At 35.8% G+C, this 23,467-nt stretch overlaps 1 protein-coding gene across 10 annotated transcripts in view; it reads left to right on the forward strand.

Annotated features, from left to right (window-relative positions):
* MME (membrane metalloendopeptidase) overlaps positions 1 to 23,467 on the forward strand; it is a 101,257-nt gene that overhangs the window by 49,360 nt on the left and 28,430 nt on the right. For all 10 annotated transcript variants that reach the window (XM_003806098.5, XM_003806097.5, XM_063602990.1 and 7 more), the window contains 8 exons: positions 5,874 to 6,008; positions 7,962 to 8,063; positions 9,805 to 9,941; positions 10,051 to 10,144; positions 11,257 to 11,385; positions 12,173 to 12,271; positions 14,951 to 15,031; positions 16,358 to 16,461. In XM_003806098.5, coding sequence (XP_003806146.2) covers positions 5,874 to 6,008; positions 7,962 to 8,063; positions 9,805 to 9,941; positions 10,051 to 10,144; positions 11,257 to 11,385; positions 12,173 to 12,271; positions 14,951 to 15,031; positions 16,358 to 16,461 — 881 coding nt within the window. The remainder of the gene's footprint in view (positions 1 to 5,873; positions 6,009 to 7,961; positions 8,064 to 9,804; positions 9,942 to 10,050; positions 10,145 to 11,256; positions 11,386 to 12,172; positions 12,272 to 14,950; positions 15,032 to 16,357; positions 16,462 to 23,467) is intronic.

The following is a 23,467-nucleotide window of genomic DNA, read 5'->3' on the forward strand; positions in this document are numbered from 1 at the left end:
CTCTTTGGCAAATCTAACAAACATCAGGCTTTTTCCAGGCAGGAAGAGCCTCATTTCTAAAGAGCCAATTTATAAATATCATTACCTGATTCTGCAAAATGAAGATAGTCCTAATTAGAGTAACTATCCATGGTGTTGGGTGTTAGTAAATATCATCTCATTGGTAGTGTGTGATTTTAAAACCCACAAAACTGCTATTATATGGATTTTTATCTAACTGTTTAAAACCAATGATCACCTTTGAAACTACTGTTATGAGTACTAGGACTTACAATTTTTTTTTTAAAGAAAAGCTACATAAATGTTTTGGTGGATTCTTCTTCACATAAAGAATCATTGATTTGCTATCTCAAAGCTTCAAGAAATCTACCTTATGACTGTCAAAAATGAGAGCTGACTCTGGCCTCTGTTGTAATAACTAATTGCTCTCTCAGTCACACACACACAAAATTAAATTTGGGTTTAAAAAGTATCCTGGCCAATCTACTTTTTAAGTGTTAAAATACATGTTGATTTGCTGGACATGGTGGCTCATGCTTGTAATCTCAACACTTTGGGACGCCGAGGTGGTGGATCACCTGGGGTCAGGAGTTCAAGACCAGCCTGACCAACATAGTGAAACTCCATCTCTGCTAAATACAAAAAATTAGCCGGGCATGGTGGCACATGCCTATAATCCCAGCTAAGGCAGGAGAATCACTTGAACCCAGGACGCAGAGGTTGCAGTGAGCCGAGATTGCACCACTGCACTCCACCCTGGGCAACAAGAGCAAACTCTGTCTCAAAAAAAAAAAAAAAAAATATATATATATATATATATATATATATATGTATAAACTTTCTTCTCAAATCATGACAATTATCATCATTTCACATTTTCCATATCTGGAAGTATCATAATAAAGAAAATTAAAACCTTAAGGTAGAATCACATCTCGTACAATGGATTTAGCATGGCAGTAACCTTAAGTTCTGACACCAGATAAATTTGGAAGTCAGGAAAGATAGTCATGATACTAAGACATATGTTTTAATCAGTTACATTGGAGTAGTTACCAGGTAATGGAATTCATTAAAAGAAGTGGTATATTCCATGTAGCTATATTAAATACTCGAGCATCCCAGAAGCTAGTGATACTATATGCTTCCAGTTTTCTGAGAAACTTGACCAGTTTAGCAGACTAGAAGCATCATCCAAAGTTCTTGTGCTTGCCTTATATCAAAGTTCTATAGTCTTTAAATACATCGGTAAGGATAAAGAGACTGGAGCAGAATCAGTTTGCTGAGTCAACAAAGTGCCCAAGATGATTACTGTTATTGTTTTCTCACCTCATCAACAAAAAGCATCCCATATATATATGTATATACACCATATATATGTATATATACACACTATATATATACACACACCATATATACATATACACCATACATATATAGTGTGTGTATATATATGGTGTGTATATATCTATATATATGGTGTGTGTATATATATATGGGTATATATTTTCCAATATCAATTTTCCAATATCAATCTACTGAGATTGATATATAGCTCTCTCTATATATATATATCAATCTCATATATATATATATAAATCTCAGTAGATTGATATTGGAAAATTCAAACTACCATTTTGTTTATAGTCAGCAGTAATACCCTGCTAAAAGTCGATTGATTTATATGCTTTGGGAATACAGTTAATTCAAAACACTGCATGCTTGTACTTTGGAATAGTTGGTCCCATGAGGTATGAACTCAGACATACTCGTTTACTTCAAAGTGAAACAAAAATTCTGATTACCTTTAAATAGAAAAAAATTGAGTTGCTGAGAATATAGGTAAAATTGTCTTTTCATTTCTGTTACCTTAGTGATTAGAGTTTTTTAAAAATATAATTTCAAGTTTTATTTTAGATTCAGGGGGTACATGTGTAGTTTTGTTATATGGATATATTGCATGGTACTGAGGTTTAGAATATGAATGACCCCATCACTGAGGTAGTGAGCATAGTACCCAATAGTTAGTGTTTCAACCCTTGCTCCACTCTCTCCCTCCACCCTCTAGTAATCCTCAGCATCTATTATTGCCATCTCTATGTCCTTAAGTACCCAACATTTAGCTCCTACTTATAAATGAGAACATGTGGTATTTGGTTTTCTCTTCCTGCATTAATTCACTTAGGATAATGACCTCCAGCTGCATCCATGTTGCTGCAAAGGACATGATTTCATTCTTTTTTTATGGCTGCATAGTATTCCAGGGTGTATATGTACCACATTTTCTTTATCCAGTCTACCATTGATGATTCTCTAGGTTGATTCTATGTTTTTGCTATTGTGAGTAGTGCTGTGATTAACAAATGAGTGCATATGTCTTTGGTAGAATGACTTATTTTCTTTTGGGTATATATCCAATAATGAGATTTCTGGGTCAAATGGTAGTTCTATGTTAAGTTCTTTGAGAAATCTCCAAACTGCTTTCTGTAGTGGCTAAACTAGTTTGCATTTTCACCACAGTGTATAAGTGTTCCCTTTTCTCTGTAGCCTCACCAGCATCTGTTCATTTTTGACTTTTGATAATAGCCATTCCAACTGGTGTGAGATGGTATTTCATCGTGGTTTAGATTTATATATCTCTGATGATTAGCTATATTTAATGTTGTCTCATACATTTGTTGACCACTTGTATGTTTTCTTTTGAGAAGTGTCTGTTCATGTCTTTTCCTACTTTTTAATGGGGCTATTTGTTTTTTGCTTGTTGAATTGTTTAAGTTTCTTGTAGATTCTGGATATTAGACTTTTCTTGGATGCCTAGTTTGGGAATGTTTTCTCCCATTCTGTAGGTTGTCTGTATACTAAGTTCGTAGTTTCTTTTGCTGTGGCAGAAGCTATTTAATTTAATTAGGTCCCACTTGTCAATATTTGTTTTTGTTGCAATTCCTTTTGAGGACTTAGTGATAAACTCTTTCCCAAGGCTGGCATCCAGAAAGGTATTTCCTATTTTGTTCTAGGACACTTAGAGTTTGAAGTCTTACATTTAAATCTTTAATCCATCTTGAGGTAATTTTTGTGTATGATGAAAGATAGGGGTCCCGTTTTATTCTTCTGCATGTGACTAGCCAGTTACCCTAGCACCATTTTTGAATAGGGAGTCCTTTCCCTGTTGCTTATTTTTGTCAACTTTGTCACAGATCAGATGGCTGTAGGTGTGCTGCTTTACTTCTGTGTTCTCTATCCTGTTCCATTGGTCTGTGTGTCTATTTGTGTACCCAGACCATGCTGTTTTGACTACTGCAGCATTATGGTATAATTTGAAGTCAGGTAATGTGATGCCTCCAGTCTTGTTCTTGTTGCTTAGGATTACTTTGGCCATTTGGGCTCTTTTTTGGTTTTATATGAATTTTAGAATTGCTTTTTCTAATTCTGTGAAAAATGACATTGGTAGTTTGATAAAAAGAGTGTTGAATCTGTATATTACTTTGGGCAGTATGGCCATTTGATGATATTGATTCTTCCAATCCATGAGCATGAAATATTTTTGTTTGTTTGCTTCCTCTGTGATTTCTTTCAGCAATGTTTTGTAGTTCTCCTTGTAGAAATATTTCATCTCCTTAGTCAGATATACTCTTAGGTATTTTCGTAATGTGTATGTGTGTGTGCCTATTGCAAATGAGATTGTGTTCTTGATCTGGCTCTCAGCTTGAACATTATTGGTAAATAGATATGTCACCAATTTTTATTCATGGATTTTGTATCCTGAAAGTTTTGTGAAGTTGTTTATGAGTTCCAGGAGCCCTTTGGCAGAGTCTTCAGGATTTTCTAGGTATAGAATCATATCATTAGTGAAAAGAGAGAGTTTGACTTCTTTTCCTATTTGGATGCCTTCTCTTTTGTTCTTTTGCCTGATTGATTGATATAGGTAGGACTTCCAGTACTGTGTTGAATAGGAGTGGGGAGAATGGACATCTTTGTCGTGTTTCTGTTCTCAAGGGGAATGCTTCCACATTTTGCCTATCCAGTATGATGTTGGCTGTGGGTTTGTTATGGATAGTTCTTATTATTTTGAGGTATGTTTCTGCAATGCCTAGTTTACTAAGGGTTTTTATTATGAAAGGACATTGGGTTTTATTGAGACTTTTCCCACATCTATTGAGATAGTCCAGTGGTATTTGTTTTTAATTCTGTTGATGTGGTAAAATTGATTAGGATCTTAATGCAGATTCACAGATGAAAAATTGTTCTATTGAGTAGCAAATCCATGGATAGCAATCACAGCTAGATAGTCACAGCATTACATAGTATCCATGAAAAGAACTGTTTACTTAGCATTTAGTAAAAGTCATAGAATACCAGTATATAAACCTCTGGACTTACAAATTGATAATAATTTTGTACATTTTTCTTAAGTTCTTGCTTGATCGAATATTTCTATTTTCCTATTAGTTTTAGGTTTGATTAAGGGATCACTGTAAATTCAGATGCACCTTTGCACTCACAGTGAATATATGGATGTTCCTTCCACTTCTAATTGTTCCGTAAGGATGTAAAATTTTCCTAAAACTGTGAAAATGTTAAAGCACATTATAGCACGCTTTATAGCCTTTCTTTGTATTTACCCTGCAAACAAGTCTTTGAAGCATAGAAATCTCACCTATCCATAATCACAATTGACTGCTTTACTAAATTTTAAAATGAGGTGGAATCGTAATGTATTTTAATTGCTAATAGGTAATAATGGCTAATAAATAGCAATTGGTTCAAACCTAACAAAAGTGGGACTCCATTTCCTAGTGTTCTTGCCACTGTGAACTTGAATGAGGCATTTATATATTCTGTAAAAGGTTAGTAATACAACTATTCTATAGTTTACTTTTGCAAATTAAGATGTATGTGAAGATAAAATATAAATAATTTGAGTTATTAGAAGAAAACTAATATCTAAATCTATGGTATCGTATAGTGAAATTTTACAGTAACAGGAGCTATTTATGGAATTAACTAAAACCTACAGGTGTGTGTTGGTGGAGCTCCTGACAACACAGCTTCATAAAAATCATAAAAAAGAAACTGCTTGACTCAAGGAGACAGATAAAAAGAAGTCCAATTATATTATATAAGTTTGTGGTCATTTTTCCATGAATAGTTGAGAAAATGACTATGAAAAAGAGATTTGGTAAAGAAATGTATTATTATGGCTGGGCACGGTGGCTCACACCTGTAATCCCAGCACTTTGGGAGGCCAAGGCAGGCGAATCACAATGTCAGGAGTTTCAGACCAGCCTGGCCAACATGGTGAAATCCTGTCTCTACTGAAAATACAAAAAATTAGCTGGGTGTGGTGGTGGGTGCCTGTACTCCCAGCTACTTGGGAGGCTGAGGCATGAGAATTGCTTGAACCGTAGAGATGTAGGTTGCAGTGAGCTAAGATAGCGCCACTGCACTCCAGCCCAAGCGACAGTGTGAGACTCTGTCTCAATAAAAAGTAAAATAAAATTTAAAAAGAAATGTATTATTATTCAGGGAAAAAAATAGTATATGTTATTGCTTATCAAGTGTTTTGCAACTCATTCTAATCAAGGCAAAATAACTTTATTGAAAATTGAAAATTACAGTCTCCATAACCAAGTGGTTATACATTACTTACTACTTTCAAAGTGATACCTCATTGCTCTCCTTTAAGCTCTTATTCAAAGATATATTGACTGTCTAAGAATCTGTGCAGGTCATTTCTTTAAATACTTAGAAAAGGATTTTTATTTTACTAAGGTTATCTATTACCAAAAATTAATATTGAAATGAAAATAAATTTTAAGTACCATGATGAATATTTAGAGCTACTCCAACAGTTTAGTGCTATTTTTTTCTTGCAGGCTTGTACAGCATATGTGGATTTTATGACTTCTGTGGCCAGATTGATTCGTCAGGAAGAAAGATTTCCCATCGATGAAAACCAGCTTGCTTTGGAAATGAATAAAGTTATGGAATTGGAAAAAGAAATTGCCAATGTAAAACACATTTTTTTTTCTGATACACTGAATAATGTCAACCGCTTTTTTTCTTTCCCCTCTCTATCATACTTTAAGAGTAAAAGGTACAGCACTTTAACCAAGTAGTAAAAATGCGTGGCTTGGTAATAGATCATTGACTTCAAAAGGACCTTTGAAACTAAAGAATTTTATAGTAAACTGGGTTCCTGACATTTAAAAGACACACTAAATTGGACAAATATTAAACTAGAAACACTTAATTGCCTTTTATAAGTGGATTCCATCAGAATTCTACCATTTACAGTCAAACTGTTGTTAGATGCCCTTCAGACTCAGAGCAAATGCAAAGCTGTTTTAGTTTTGATATATATAGAATATTACTTTATTTTAAAGTTTAAAGTGATCACAGAGATTGTCTCTATTTCTTTGCTAAGAAGTATTAACCCCTGAACATAGCCATGTGGCAATGTGATACTACTGAGTTCAAATTGTCAGACTGCTGAGCTGACGGAGGGTAAGACAATAATTTTGCAACAAAGCCCAAGGAGTGTATTCCTGAATTTCTTCTGGCTCTAGATCAACCCTTGGAGTCTGAGTTGGCACTTTCTTCCCTGATGATTCTTTGATAGGGCACTGCAGTCTCAAGTGAGTGAACTCTGAGTCTAAGCAGCATCCAGGTTATTGATTAAACCCATCGTCAGAGTCAGTCTAGGACCCACAGAGTTCTCTTTGTCATTGCAAACGACAACCTGCATCCCTGACTCCCTATCTGCTTGCCCCTGCCATCTAAGCTCATCAGAATCTTGAAGAGTTAAGATCATGGAGGGCAATTTTAGCTTTCCTGGGGCTACGTGAAACCAAAAATCTCCTATCAGAACCAGGGTGTTCTTGGAGCTGCCGCTGAATGAATGGCATTTGAATGGGTTACATGTGGTTCTGTGTTGGAAACAGACTTGCTAGAGGAGAAATGTTTCCTGCTCTGGGTTTTTGCCACTTGCACCTTCCCAGACCATGCGCTCCTTTGACCAGCATCAGCTCTGTAGTGTTGTGTCTTACCTCAGCATTATGTGTCTATATTCTCACTCTTGTATTAGATTCTTGTATTAGATTGGCATGAGGCCTTAGACGTCTTTGAATCATTTATGCATCTCTAACAAAATCCAGCATAGTATTGCACAAAGGACATGCTCAATAAATAATTGTTTTCAGTAAATGAATAGGTAAGTGACCTAAAGGGGAAACTGGAGCCATTGTCACTGAGAAATAATTCCAATTTGAAACCTTTACCTTTTGTCTCTTCTCACTTAAAATTGCTTTTACTGATTTCAGCCACTAGTTGGGGAGTTGTTATTGCAATTTTTCTTTTTAATTCAGTGAAAGAAATAAAATTGGATGCTGCTGGTCTGGCAGGATGGGAGAACAGTCACAAAGATCCATGATGTTGCCATTCTCAGATAACTTGCAACCAAATTGTGCTCTGTACTAGGAAGTTTCTCTGTTACTTGCGATAAATTCTTATAGAGACTCTTGCACCTTTTTTTCCTTGCTGAATTTAACTAGGACACCGAATGGTAATGGTGAAGATGGGAGAGAGAGTATTTAAGAGAGAAATTGGAGATGACTATATCAAAGGAAGTTAAAATATGAAACATTCACAGACACAACTGAACTGGCCATTAGCCATAGCTCATAAATATTGCTTATATGGCTTGGCAGTTGTCAAAATATAGACAGATTTTTTAAAAATTTTAAACTTGACACCACAGCCAAATCTCAATAATTCTTACTACTTATACTCCAAAAATCTCTTACATTTCACTTTTTTTGAAATGACAAAACAAATTACAAAAACAAGTACAGAATAGGACTTAAATTATGTTGTACCTATCCTGTATTTTTACCCTCATATGTAGTTATATTTTTCTAAAGAATTCTTAATTCTAAAATAATGATTAAAAATTAAATCCATAGGCTACGGCTAAGCCTGAAGATCGAAATGATCCAATGCTTCTTTATAACAAGATGACATTGGCCCAGATCCAAAATAACTTTTCACTAGAGATCAATGGGAAGGTAAGTGGTAAGTTTTTTGTGCTCTCTTATTGTGCCGTTTTCTAAATTATAACATTGAAATACTCTTTCTAAAATTCGTCAAGTTTTTATTTATTGAAATAAATGGGACTTCAATTCCTTTTTTTTTTTTTTTTTTTTTTTTTTGAGACAGGGTCTCACTCTGTTGCCCAGGCTGGAGTACAGTGACACAATCTTGGCTCACTGTAACATCCACCTCCCAGGCTCAAGCGATTCTCCTGCCTCAGCCTCCCAAGTAGCTGGGACTACAGGCATGCACCACCACACCTGGCTAATTCTTGTATTTTTAGTAGAGATGAGGTTTGGCCAATCTGGTCTCGAACCCCTGAGCTCGAGTGATCTGCCGGCCACAGCCTCCCAAAGTGTTAGCCACAGGTGTGAGCCACCACTCTCAGCTGGTAAAATTCCTTTTAAGGCAGCTATACAATAATACTAGAAACTCCCATAGGAAGGGGTTTGAAAAATACTAAAACTGAAAATCTTTCTGAGCGGCCATTATGTAGTCATCAGACTTGGACAGTCACACAATAAAAGCACTAGATTTCCTTTTAACTCCAAAAAAGGATAATTTATTCATAGAACTTCCCGTGTTCTCATCAAGGCCATCTACAGAGGTGTTCAGAACAATAATTCAGAAATAGGACACAAATAAAAAGAAAAGCTCTCTCATAGATTCCATTTATAAACAACAGTTGACTTCTTTTTCCTTACCTAGTATCCAATAATCTCTTTTTGTGGCTATGCATTTATTCTCGTGTAATAGTTGATGCACACAGCCAAGAGATGAAGCAATATCCATGGGAAAACCTACAAACTACCACATTCAGCGATGACATTCTCTTTGGCATTAATTCTAGTTAACAAGGACTTTTCCAAAGGCATAAATTATTGAGTTAGACATCTTACATAGAAATTTTTAATATAATAAGTGTTTAATAAATATGTTTTGAAAGAACGACCTAAACCACCAAAGGAAATGAAGAAAATTGTATAGCATAGCACCCTATACTCAGTAAGTGATGTGTGCTTGTGTCTGTGTGTGTAAAATACAACCTAAGATATTGATAGTCTTAAACATTATCAATTCCCATTTAGAAAGACAAGATTTCATCTTTTGGCAACTCCGTACTTAGCTTCTGAAGTATAAACATGGCATGCCTGTAGACCCAATATCGATAATTGAAAAGATGCTGTTTTCTTTGACTTCATAACATCACTGTACCACTGCTATAACAGTATATTTTCATCTATAATAGGATTTCCACTGAGATGTGTTACTGTGTTTGAATGAATTGTTTATTAATACCCACTTTTAAAAGCTAAACACTTTACACACATTTCCATTTTTGCATAAACCAAAAAAGCTTTATTTTTAAATTTAAATTTAAATTATATTTTTATTTTCTGTATTGGTTAGACAAAGAAGATGACATTAAGCCTAATTTCTAGGTATATGTTCCTTAAGCTTAAAGGCTTTGTTTTTGCTCTTAAATGGTTGGCTTAATTATGCTAGGTAAATAATCATGTTGCAGAACTAGTTTTTATTTAAAAACTGATTGAAACAATTGAGGAAGAATCCCAAGTGAATATCAAACTGATCAATGTGATAATTATGTGATGCAACTGACACCCTTTAATGTCCAACCCTCTAACTATAACTGAATCTTGGAACCAAGAAGAGAAATCCACAATTTCTGAATGTTTCATGCCTGCTTTTTTCCAGCCATTCAGCTGGTTGAATTTCACAAATGAAATCATGTCAACTGTGAATATTAGTATTACAAATGAGGAAGATGTGGTTGTTTATGCTCCAGAATATTTAACCAAACTTAAGCCCATTCTTACCAAATATTCTGCCAGGTAGGTATGTCACAGTCCCCATGTCCTCAAAGTTTGCATTTCATATCACTCTTCAGAAGCTTTGCAGCCTCATCTTTTCTGTTGCTGGGTGGTGGTTTTTTTTATACAGAGATCTTCAAAATTTAATGTCCTGGAGATTCATAATGGATCTTGTAAGCAGCCTCAGCCGAACCTACAAGGAGTCCAGAAATGCTTTCCGCAAGGTGAAGAAAAAATCTCTCTTTTCTTAAGACTTAAAGCATAAAGTGATACATGGTTATGAAGGCTTACCATGTACACTGCTAGGACATGGTGAACTTTGCAAAGGGACAAAATGCCAAAGTTCGTTATCTTGCACATATTTAGGACATGTTGCTGAGGAAGATAAATCTTCATGGGCTTTACCATCTTATGATAGTCTATGTGGCACCATGATTGCATTGTCCTGTAAGGAGTTACATTTGGTTATTTAACCAGTTCATGAAAGAATACTGTCTGGATTTTTTGTTGTTGTTATTGTGTTAAAAGTAATTTCGGGGTTATCTATTTTAATTAATTTGATTTTCAGGTGCTCATTGCACACTGGACATATACACAGATGGACAATATTGATGTGGGCAGTCTATTGAAAGTACCCCTACCTGGAGTTAAATAAGACCTTTTCTTAGCCTATACCTATGTTATTTAAACAATCACCATTTTGGTACTATGGTGAGGGGAGTAGACAGTAGGGATTGAGGAAGGAGAGACTCCAGCAAACATGTTAGTTGGAGTCTTGGAAAGAAAATAACGTGGACTGATTAAAATTTCTAGTTTTTATCCTTAAAAAGAAAATGTAGACATCTTTTTAAAATTAAAGAATGCAAAAATGTATTGTGCTAAATCTCCCTTACTTAGGTTATCCTGTTATTCTTAAATTTATACACATACAGGTTCTGTAAGTACTCAGAGTTCAGCTGAAACCTTGAAAAGCAGTAATGTGTTTTCTCATATACCATATTTCCCCCATTACATTTATTGAATATGACTTCACATTTATGTTTGTGCAGTGGTTACAGTGTTGTATTTTTTTCTAACGCTTTCTACAATGATATTAAGTTGTAATAGCAAAAAGTTCTACTGGGGCATCTACTGAAAATATGCCTAGTTTTCAGATCATATATAAGTAAACAATCCATTTGGATTACATTTCATCATAGGCTAGGAACATGTGCCTTGTGAGGAGAAGTGATGAATATTTCAAGAACTTAGATGAGACATTTGTGAAATGTGTGCTCTTAACATGCTCCAGACCTTTCCTTCTGGTCAAATGCCATTTCCTTTTTCTTTTCCGTAGGCCCTTTATGGTACAACCTCAGAAACAGCAACTTGGAGACGTTGTGCAAACTATGTCAATGGGAATATGGAAAATGCTGTGGGGAGGCTTTATGTGGAAGCAGCATTTGCTGGAGAGAGTAAACACGTGGTAATGTTTTCAGAATAATACACTGTCAGTTATACAGGACACTATCAGTTTGTTCACATTGATGAGCAATTACAGTTCTCCATCATTTGGCTAAAATTTTATTAATTTAGGCAGAGAACCTCTGAATCATAATATGCCATTGTTTCCCAATAAATCTTCCCTTGCCTTCCCTAAGAGTCTAGTTATGTTTCTGCTCCTAATACTGTCTAGTCCGAAACCAACTCACCATTTTCCAGAAGCAGTGTATTTGGAGTACCCAGTAACATGTTCTATTGATATAGTCATTTATAAACTCTTCTATTATCAAAATTGCCCCCAAATTAGTATTTTCTTAAAAACATAGAAAGTAAAACAGGATTTATTTGGAGTATAAGAAATGTGCTTTATTTTTCATTGTTAGGAAAATGAAGACAGTGGAACTTAATGGTATGGTGAAAGAATTTATTGAAATGCTACTTTATGCTTAGCTAAACCACTAATGGTAATGACAGCCCTAATATTTTACATTAGTTCTTCCAGTATGATAGTGAAACCATTACATTCTGAAAATGATTTTTACCTTAATGCATATATTAAGACCAATTTAATCAGGAGTGTCGATAATATCAATATTGCTTTTAAAATATAATGGTCCCATATATCTGTTAGCTTAGGTCACAGTTTGTCTATAAATTTACGTTTATTAACATATTAAGTCATACAAAGATAGCATGTAGCTCTATTTTTAAAAATCTGTGTTACAAAGAATGAATTAATGACCTATATTTGTCTTCTGTTCTGATTTGAGGTTGAGGATTTGATTGCACAGATCCGAGAAGTTTTTATTCAGACTTTAGATGACCTCACTTGGATGGATGCCGAGACAAAAAAGAGAGCTGAAGAAAAGGTAAAGAGCAGACAGCTAACTAGCAAAGAAAAATCTGTATAGGAAAAATTAACTTTAAAAGCATTTAGAAAAAAATATAATCAAAGATTGCATAAAAACTTGTAAGCTCCTTCAATATGTAGTGTTTCCAGAAAGAGTTTTTGTGGATAAAGATATATTTCTACAATTTTAATCTTTTATCTCTGCAACCAATACTCTAGCAAGGTGAAAATATTAAGTTTCTGTTCAAGCAAATGTAAGGTGGTGCACTATTGGTGCATTATAAGATCTATAATTAAAGAGATGTTGAAGAAGTTTTTTATAACTATTCATGCCCACCCATAATGTGCAGCTTTTATTGAGACTTTTACTGAGTTGCATAAGAATAGGTCTAAGATTTCTCAGGAAATCTTAGGTTTAAATTTACTGTGATCATTTGTCTTTATAATTATATAATAACTAGGGGGAACATGTCCTGTGAAAACTGTTAACATGCTTTATGAGCAACATTCACATGCATCCTGACTAATCTCTGTAGTTAGGTTGGCAGAAAAAGCAGACGATTTGGACTGATAGAGGAGACAATAATAAACGTATTTTAATGAGATAATCAACCTTGGTCTAGTTTTCTTTTAGAATTAAATCACATGGAAGGACTATCTTTTTTCAGCTCTCAAAGAGCCCTGAGTGGGTTAGGCCTAGAACCTCTGCCCCCAGTATTGCTGTCTTTCCATCACTCTGGCCAGCTCTTCAGACATTCAGGTTGGATTTGCTCCTTTCATGTCACAGCTGTGTATGACATGGCTCTGCTTGGTAAAGCCAGTTGGATTGTTCTGGATCGGCATTTCCAAAGTGGTGTCACAAAATACTGGACATGCAAGTTATTCCACAAGAGGCTCATGGTCAAAAGAGTTTGGTGAACACTTCTTGTAGGAAGGCTTCCCTCATCTCACCCTAGGCTGGGTTACATGCTCCTAGGGTGTGATTTTATTATCATAAGTGGGAGTTAATATTTATTTCACTGCTTATCATTGCTGTTTACAATAAGCTCTTTATGGTTGGGGGCAGGGGGGCAGAAAATACTGCCTAGCATTATATCCTCAGCCCTTTATAACATACCTGGCCCTTGGTAGACCCTTGAAATATATTGAGTGAGTAAATTGATAAATTAATTTCCCATCCTGGACATTTATAATAACTTATGATTCTAACCTTATAATCTAACCCATTTTTAATTGTAAGAAGTCCTGCAATAAAGAAACTTGCTTAATGTTTTTGCGACAGTATTTACCCAAAGTAATTGACAATAATTTTTTTGTGTGTTTACTACCTTATACTTTCTATAGAATTTGTATCCTTTAGAACACTCTTTAAGGAAATGTCTTACAGTAAATAAAGTATCATTAAGTGGGGGCTGGATTGTCATGACTGATGGCAAACCTACAAGAAAATGGGTTTGGCCTCAGTGACTTCAGTGATACATATGAGGCCTGATCCACTGACTGGGGAAATCCTGGGCTCATGTGACAGATTTGTAATAAAACTGCATCCATTTGATGGGAAACCATGTAACTCAGAGATACAGGCTAAACCCCCCATGAAAAATTTAAATTAATTAAATTATTTAAGAGTGATATGAAGTGGTAAAATCAAAAGTCAAGTATCATTGAGAAAATCAAGAGAGAAATAAAATAAAAATAGAAATAGCAAGTAGTAAACAAGTGATAATGAAATAATAAAATAAGTAAAATAAACCATTTTAAAATAATTAAAAATGAACTTTAGAAATAGTGATAAATAGGCCAGGTGCAGTGGCTCACTGGTGTAATCCCAACACTTTGGGAGGCCGAGGCAGGCAGATTGCTTGAGCCCAGGAGTTTGAGACTAGCCTAGGCAACATGGTGAAATGCTGTCTCTACAAAAAATACAAAAAATATCTGGGCGTGGTGGTGCATGCCTGTAGTCCTAGCTATTTGGGAGGCTGAAATGGGAAGATCACTTGAGCCCAGGAGGTGGAGGTTGCAGTGAGCCCTGATTGTGCCACTGCACTTCAGCCTGGGCAACAGAGCAAGACCTTGTCTCAAAAGAAAAAAAAAAAAAAGATAGTAGTAAATACATGATAAATATGAGCTGGAATAACAAGGAAAACCCCGTTTTCCACTTAACTAATTAATGTCATTTATTGAACTTGAGAAGATAGGTACACTGACTTTGGAGAATAAAGGAGAACATAAAAACTCCAGGAACCAATATTTAGGACTAGTATTAGCAGTAAACCTATAAGCCCATATCTGTTTTCTCAGTCAAATCAGTGAGGCAGAAAGGTAATTATAACCTGCTGGAATGGAAGCTGTAAATATTACTTCTTCTAAAAAATTGGAAAAAAAAGCTTTGAGAAAAAGTTCATAAAAGTACAAAATACGTGGAACAATGAGTTTTGTCAGTTTTTATGTTGGTTTTCTTGAGAACGCTGCAGCCTATAAGGATAAGGCATTAGAAACTCAATTTCAGACCCGATTTTCATTTATTCTTGAACCTCCCAAGAAAGAGCCATTGCAAAGATCTCTGTTTAAGTATGTCAGACACTCATTTTATGAACAGTATGGATCAAGTTATTCAATTGCTAGTCATGGGCAGATTATAAATTTGTATCTGAAAGTTATATAATCATCTTCACATTCAATATTATAATTTTCATAGGCCTTAGCAATTAAAGAAAGGATCGGCTATCCTGATGACATTGTTTCAAATGATAACAAACTGAATAATGAGTACCTCGAGGTAAGTCTCTATAAAATAGACTCTGGACTACTGATACTTAGGGCTGGTAGTAGTGTCATTTTTAGCTATGGGGTGCCTGAAATTATATGAAGTAGCCTGAAACCACAGGTTGTATTATATAAAGCCTTCAACGCTGGTGCCAGAATGATGTTTGTTTTAGCCTTTTTGTTTTCATTAGCCAGGACTATATTTGGTTATTGTTCATTTGGTTTCCATATATTCCATTTTAAGAACCGTAAGTAAAATCTGGTGTCCTTTAAAGAGTATCAAGGAAGGGATAGACATCAAGGTGGTGAACAACAGGCAGGCTTCTTATCACGTTTTACACAGGCTTCGAGTTTCCCTCCACCTTCTAAGTTTTCCTCTACTGGAAAAACCAGTTCATGCCTACTGTATTTTAAAAACAAAACAAAACAAACCCTGATATTTGAGAACTGAAAACTATTTTGTTCTGCCCTGGTAATGTAACAGTTAAAAGAGCAGAGAGTTGCTTAAAGTCACTGCAGTGCTGATTTCAGACTCAACTGAAAGTCTTGCTGCTAACTTTGCAGTCACCACAACTACATGATACCCTGATGACAGCGAGGTGATCCTTGCCCAGGTCCTGGGATGACAGTGATTCCTCATTCATTGATTACTAGTCTAGCATGGGGATTTGCAAACCATACTGCCTTCTTCTCTCTTTCCATTTGCAGAAGAAACTTGACTTTTTCTTTTAAATGAGCTGGTTATAGCTTGTAAGCCCCAGGGGGCCTTATAGCAGGAGCATAGTGGCTACGAACACAGACTCAAAACCAAGTTCCTTGATTCCAGATCCCAGTTCCACCACTCATTTAAACTTGGTCAAGTGACTAAACTATATCTCAGTTTCCTTGACTTTAAAATGGGGATAGGAGCCCTTAGTTCATCGGTATTAAATGAACATAATATTAGATTCTATTAGTATAATAGAATTAAATGAGTATAATGTAAAATTTAAAGTACTTAGAATAGTACTTGGCACATGGTAAGTACTAAAGAAGAATGTGCTATTATCCACATGTGTTATGTGAAGATTAATGTCATTAATGTGAGGTTTGTTTGACACTTGGTTTCATTTGATTATTATAAAATAATACACTGAATTTGTGATTTGGCTGGAATACTGACCTGTGATATACTAATAGAATTAGGTTAACTGGAACTACATCCTTTTTTGGTAAGTTTTTTAATGCTCTCTTTTAACTTCATTGACTGATATAATTTAAGAAAATCCCTATGTTTTTTAGCAAAAATTTTGAAGATACCGGTTTTAATATTTCTTCCCAAATCTTCTTTATAATACAGTTGAACTACAAAGAAGATGAATACTTCGAGAACATAATTCAAAATTTGAAATTCAGCCAAAGTAAACAACTGAAGAAGCTCCGAGAAAAGGTGGACAAAGATGAGTGCGTATATTCTCATTTCTAATGTGATCATTTAGAAGCAGGTCTTTCCCTCCTTTCTTTGTTGGATTAAGTGAAAGAGCCTCAGTTAGAAAAATATTAAAAAGTACAAAGTCCTCTTTTTATTGAGAACTTCTAAAAGCATCTAATTATGGTATACTAAAGATATGGATCAAGACTTTAACCAGATTAAAATACCTTTCTCATTAAGGTATCCTCAAATTTACATGTCTTTAGTTTCGCCTTATGTCATTGCCTATCAGCTCAATTTATTTGTGAACAAGATTCTCAAAAACCTTAGCTTAAGTAAGCCAATTCATAGCTCCTTTAAGCCTTCTCTTAGGCCTTACTCTGTGTCCAGAATTTTCTTCTGCTGACAGCCCCACCTTTTTTCTATCAGTCAATCCCACAACTCCATCCCCTTCATAGATAGTTAATGTAAGACTTTTCTAACCCTGTGGTAGTCAAATAGGAAATGCTAGGAACCATTCTTATTCACAGTCTTCTTATGCTCTTAATCTCTGCTTATTAGTGACATTAGTATTTCCTAATAACTATTAGTTTAGAGTTTATTTTTTCTATTAAATAGATATAACTAACATATTTATCAGCATATGTGTTTATGCACCGAAATTCCTAGGACCACTTATGTTGACTTTTTCTCCCTAGGCTCTTAGCCCCTAGACAACAGGGGCTATTCCTTTTGACCATAAAGTCTCAGCATCTAGCATACTGAAGAATCTCAGTTAAAACAAAATTAATGAGTGAGTGAGCAAGTGAAAAATAAATATACTAACTTGATTTGTGTGGTAACTAACACAGTAACATGCCAAAGAGGTGCTTGTTTCATTCATGCATTCATTTATCCTTTCATGCATTTATTAACATTTTGGAACACGAAGTCCAGGTGTCATTGGGTACTGGGAGAATCAAAGGTGAACTTTGATTACATTACAAGAGCAGAAGGTAGACAAGACATGATGTAATAAACTGCACCACGAAGAGGGAAATGTCGTGCCAAGCAAAGTACAAAGTGCTGTGGGCTTATTTGATGATAAGACTGTTCTGTTCTCAGTAAACCAAGTACAGGTTGGACAAAACTGCTAATGGAAATGCCAGTGCATTTTAATCCTTACTCAACATGTTGAACTCTTGCAACACTGACGTGTCCTGAAAGAGAGAGCAACTCTTTTGCTGACTTCTAAGTTCATATTGGAACAAATATTGTGTTGTCTGATGCTAAAAATGGGATTGCAAATATTATAGAATGTTTAGTGTCCCATCTGGGAAAGAAAGAGAGTGAATACACATGCTTGGCATTATAATCAAGTTACCGTATCCTGTCTCTTGAAACACACAAAAAGTTATGCAAAATAATTATCTGGGTGAATTTATGATCTGAGAAATTTCTTATAAGTCTGTATATTTGTATTTCTTTAAAAATAGACATACTAAGATTTAATAATTGTTAGCACTATAAAATATCTGTAGACAAATACTGTCAAATATTATTTCTGAAATGGTCAAATTAACCAGTACCCATAGGACATCAGGAAATTTCTTCATAATTCTAGAAATAGTTGTTGAATTATTGCTTGATGTTTTCTTTTGAGGTTAACGTAGTGCCAGTTTCATAATCATTTTGTCATATAATTTACACTGTTCATTCCCTTTCATCATATGGGCTGATTTTCTCTGCATTCTTCTCTTTTTAAGATAGATAATCAAAAGCCAAAAGTGTATACAATATTTTAATGAATGAATGGTCAATAGCACACATGCTTCAGTAGTACTTTTTGGTCCTCCCCATGAGCTTCTGATGATCACAAATGCAATATGAATTCTAAGGTCTTCTCTGCTATATGGAGCCAGCTTTCCTTTCTTTCCTATAGTCTGCCTGTATACCAGATACAAAGGTTCAAAACTCTAGCTGCACATGATAATCACCTGGGGAACATTTTAAAAAACACTGATTCCCCAGCTCAAGCACCCTAGAATGTGATGTAAATTGTTCTGTAGCTGGAACCCAGATACTAGTATTCTTTTTAAGTACCACCCACCAAGTGAGAACCCCTGAGTTAGTGTTATTTCCCTTTTGTATGATATCATTCCTGTTCATATTCAATTTTATGGAATTTTTCACAAGATGATGCCTTTAATTTGGCAATTTAGGTTTAAAATTTATTTTTATCTTCCAAAATAATCAAACCCTCTGAGAGTAATTGCATCAAATCATTAAGACTGAGCCCTATAGGATACAACATGATCGAAGCTCCTCTCATTTTATTAAGGTTTCTTGCAGGGAAAGTTACTGACTTATTTTGAACCTGCTTAATAGTAATAAAGTTGGCTGGACATGGTGGCTCAGGCCTGTAATCGCGCCACTGCAGTCCAGCCTGGGCGACAGAGCAAGAATCCGTCTAAAAAAAAAAATGTAATAAAGTCATTACTCTTTTTTCTTTTCTCTTTTTGTGGAGCACCAAGTTCAAGTCCTTGCTGTGTATGTTTAGACAGATAATTTCTGTTGCTTCTACTTGTACACATAGCCCATAGTTACATCTTAGAGAATTACATTTTCAGATGCTCAAGATCCTCACTCCCAAAGTCTTGAAAGAGAAATATGTGTGCATACCCAAAACTGAAGGGACAGAGTTGAGACTTTTGTAGGGTTGTATTGTAGGGCACTTCAGAGAAATGATGATGCATTAAATTTTCAAGACAGCAACTAATGTAAATGAATTCAATTAGCCAAATAGTAAACTTCTAGACACTTTTTTCCCCCCAATTCACATGCTCTCACTGGGCAAACTCATTTTACTTCTCGACATCTTCTATCATCATCATGTCAGCTGAATATTTGTATTTGACTCAGATCCATTTACTAAGATTCAAATCCAAATGTCTACATGCTTATGAAACATCTCCATGTAGATGTCTTATTGACCCTAAAAACACAGCATTTGTCATTTAGGCAAAAAATAATATCTGCCCATTTTCTAGAAACCTCCATTTTACTGCTACCAAGACAGAAACCAAGGACTCATTTTAATCATCCTAGACTTAACCCTTTCTGTTATTCCTGACATCTACAGTGATAGTTAATTCAAATCTCCATTTTAAAAAAAAAGTCTGCATCCACCAGCCGCTATTTAAATATTACGTAGGAATGGGAAGAGGGGATCTCTAGCTCACCATTCCCATGGTCACTTCTGTAATTCAGACATTTCTCACTGTTCATTGACTCATCTCAATTATTATCCTACTTTTTTTACCAACCATCTTCTATATCTTCAGTTTATCCTCCACACTACTACCTTAGAGATTTTTTTGAAGACACAAATTGGCATTTTATTTCCTGATGAAAACACTTCAGTGTATCCCTGTTGCCTGTCTCATGATGTGTGACTGTTTTGAAGAGAACCAAGGCTCTTCATACCCCACACTAGCACTCCAGAGTTCCTTCACATTCACCCTACACCTCACCATTGTCCAAAGCTCCAACCATATGAATTACTTCCAAATCCTTTCTCTGTCTTTCTTACATCCTTGTCTCTTACCCTGGACCACCCTTTATGCCCTGGTTCATCTAACAGAAACCTACACATGATTTGATTAAACTTTAAGTGTCACCTCCTTCCTCACAGACCCCATTGCATATTTCTCTTCACCTTGGGCTGTACTACACTTTGCACATTTTGGTCAAAGTACCAGTACATTTTACTACATTTAGTTGGACTAGCCCCTATTGAAAGCAAAAACCAGATATTTGTGTCACCAGAGCTTAAACACTAATGAACAGAACGTAGCTCTTTATGAATGTTTATGGGATGAATAAATGATAAAATTACCAATTTGTAATAATGATAATAAAACTAACTCAGCTGCTAAAATAAAAATGGTCACATCTGGCTGGGCCCAGTGGCTCACGCCTATAATCCTAGCACTTTGGGAGGTCAAGGTGGGCGGATCACTTGAGGTCAGGAGTTTGAGACCAGCCTGGGCAACATGGTGAAACCTCGTCTCTACTGAAAATACAAAAATTAGCCAGGCATGGTGCCATGCACCTGTAATGCCAGCTACTCAGGAGGCTGAGGCAAGAAAATCACTTGAACCCAGGAGGTGGAGGTTGCAGTGAGCCAATATTTTACCATTGCACTCCAGCCTGAGCGACAGAGAGACACTCCGTCTCAAAGAAAAAAAAAAAAATGGTCACATCCAAACATTTCACTATCATGGCTGGGGAAGATACACAACATCATCTTTAACAAATTCAAGAAATTGAGGAAGTCAGGAAGTCTGCATGTGAGACACCCAAGTTAATAATTTAGCTAAAAGGGCCTCCCTCTGCTCTTATGAGTGGCTGGCACCTGCAAAGGACAGGGATTTACTTTTTTTTTTTTTTTTTAAGACGGAGTCTCACTCTGTCACCCAGGTTGGAGTGCAGTGACACCATCTCAGCTCCCACCTCCCAGGTTCAAGCGATTCTCCTGCCCCAGCCTCCCGAGTAGCTGGAATTACAGGCGTGCACCACCATGCCCAGCTAATTTTTGTAGTTTTAGTAGAGACGGGGCTTCACCATGTTGGCCAGGCTGGTCTCGAACTCCTGACCTCAGGTGATCCACCCACCTCGGCCTCCTAAAGCAATTTAAATTTTAAAAGCTCTTGATTCATGTGGTTTCTGATGCCTAGTATGTGTTTCCAAAATCATCTCAAACATTATGTCTTTTAAGGATTTTGCGCCAGTTTGTAAAGAATTTTAAACATGTCATTATAACATAGAAATAGTGCTGAATCGGGAATATAATACCCTTTGGTTACTTAATAATATTTCTAAAATATTTACTTCTAGTAACATGAATTTTCATTTAGAGTTCATAGAGCAAACATGAATCTCTAAAGAAAAAGATGTACAAGAACAAAACAAAATGAGTCTCTTGTTTTTAGACTTGATGTTATTTTGTTAGTTTCTCAGGACAGAACTTCCTGTGATATAATTGTGATGGGTGTTGCTAGTGTTTGTGAATCATAACTGTTGAGCGCTGGAGTTAACTTTTTATAAAGTACAAAGAGGAATCTCATTGGTGCATCTCTCTTGCTGTTCTGCATCAAAATGAAAGCATACTAACATTGACAGGAGCCAAGTCAATAAACATTTATTGAGCAGCTAGCTTGTGCAGAGCACTGTGCTAAACAAAATAGATCACAAAGAGGAGAACAAGATGTTGCCCTTTACTCGGGAGGCTATGATCTTAAGGGGCAGATGATTAAAAATTAAATCTGATGAAAGGCGGGGTTTGGTTGGTGCTATTACCAGGAAACAAAGTGCTAGAACAGCACTTTTTTCAAACCACAAAGCTTTACTTATTAGTAAAACACAATTTTTCAAACCACAATTAAACCTTTACTTATTAGTAAAACATTCTCTGGAATCAATATGTCAGCATTTAAATTAATATTGAGGTGAGCAGAGGATTCACGAAAAACAAAACAAAAATGATTGGCTCATTTCTGTCTGCCCCTTGGTTGCTTCAAGCATGGTGTTTTTTTTCTAATCTGGTGCAATTGGATGGTGGCACACCTCTGAAATAAGTGGAACCCCTAAAGCTGGCAGCTCAACATCTGTGACTCCGTGGTGCATATAGAAAGTTCCTGAAAGGCCAGCACCACCAAAAATGGCAGAGCAGTTGGCACCCTGGGAAGTGACACTGTAGTTTTGCCACTGCAATGAGTGCCTAATACTCTTTTAGTGTTCCAGTTCTGCCATTCACAACCTGTGGCCTTTTAAAAGCCCTGTGGTTTCCTTATTTATAAAATGAGTAGGCTGTGCTAGACTGTAGAATGTGTCTGAGGTTCCTTCTGGCACTAAAATTCTGTGGACCTTACTGTGAAGTTTTCATAAGAGCCAGGAAGTTTTCCTCCTTGGCTTCTCCGCATCAAATGACCCAAGAGAAAAAAACACATTCTTGAGTGGCAGAGAAGTACCTTGCTTCTTTCTAAAATATCCCTTCTGATTTTTCCACTTCACTAATGTTTCTATAACCAACCTTCTTTCTAACTAAGTTCTGTGTAGTTCAACTTGAGTATCAAAGGAAAAATAATTATGCAGAAATTATATGGGTAAATATGATGGCCCAGCAGTGGAAAGTTGATAGTCTCTCAAGGGTGGGCAGGCGGAGCACCGGACACTTGAGACAAATGACTCTCCATAAATGTAGACGGAGATGATTTGTAAAAAGGACTATTTGACTCAGCAAGTATTAGCCAGAAAGAAGAGATACACTAAACTTGAACAAATCAGTTTAATTTCCCAAGGCAGTATCTGCTGTGGCATCCTCATGTTTTGCACATGTTGTAACAGATGAAAATTTTAGATTTTTACGTTTTATGCTTCCATTAAGCCAACAGAGTCTTTGCAGATTTTCATTGTGTTTTGGGGTTGTTAGCAAAATATGTTCTATTGGCAAAAAGATTTCTGCTTTTTAGTCAGCATTTGATGAGGGATTCTGTTTTGTTTTGTTTTGTTTTGTTTCGTTTTGTTTTGTTTTCCAGAGGGGGAAGGGGAATTAGAAAGGGAAGCCGAATAATTTAAAGGCTGAAATTTTAGGTAGTTCTTTTTTAAAAACAAAACGAAACAAAAATATCATCTTCAAACAACACAATTAAAAGTTCCTAAACTTCCATTTAAACTGAAAGAACTTTGCAAAAGAATTCTGATACATTTATTTCAGTGTCATCTCTTGAAAGGACAACATTCAATGGTGCACAGTTTCTGACAGCCACCACTCTCTATGACGTGCATAGCAATGGTGCCCTCTGCCCTCCTAGAGTCACAGGATGAAATGGGTCAGCACTCTGGGAACTTGGAGGACCCAATGCTATACCAAGGCCCAAATAGCCGAGTGCCTACTATGCTCCCACCACTGGTCTTAGCCTTAGGATTCAATTAAGAACAAAACATGGAATATTCTTGCCTTCATGGAATTACCTTCTAATGAGCTAGGTAGACAAT

Source organism: Pan paniscus, chromosome 2 (assembly GCF_029289425.2).
Source record: "Pan paniscus chromosome 2, NHGRI_mPanPan1-v2.0_pri, whole genome shotgun sequence".
Taxonomy (NCBI): Eukaryota; Metazoa; Chordata; class Mammalia; order Primates; family Hominidae; genus Pan; species Pan paniscus.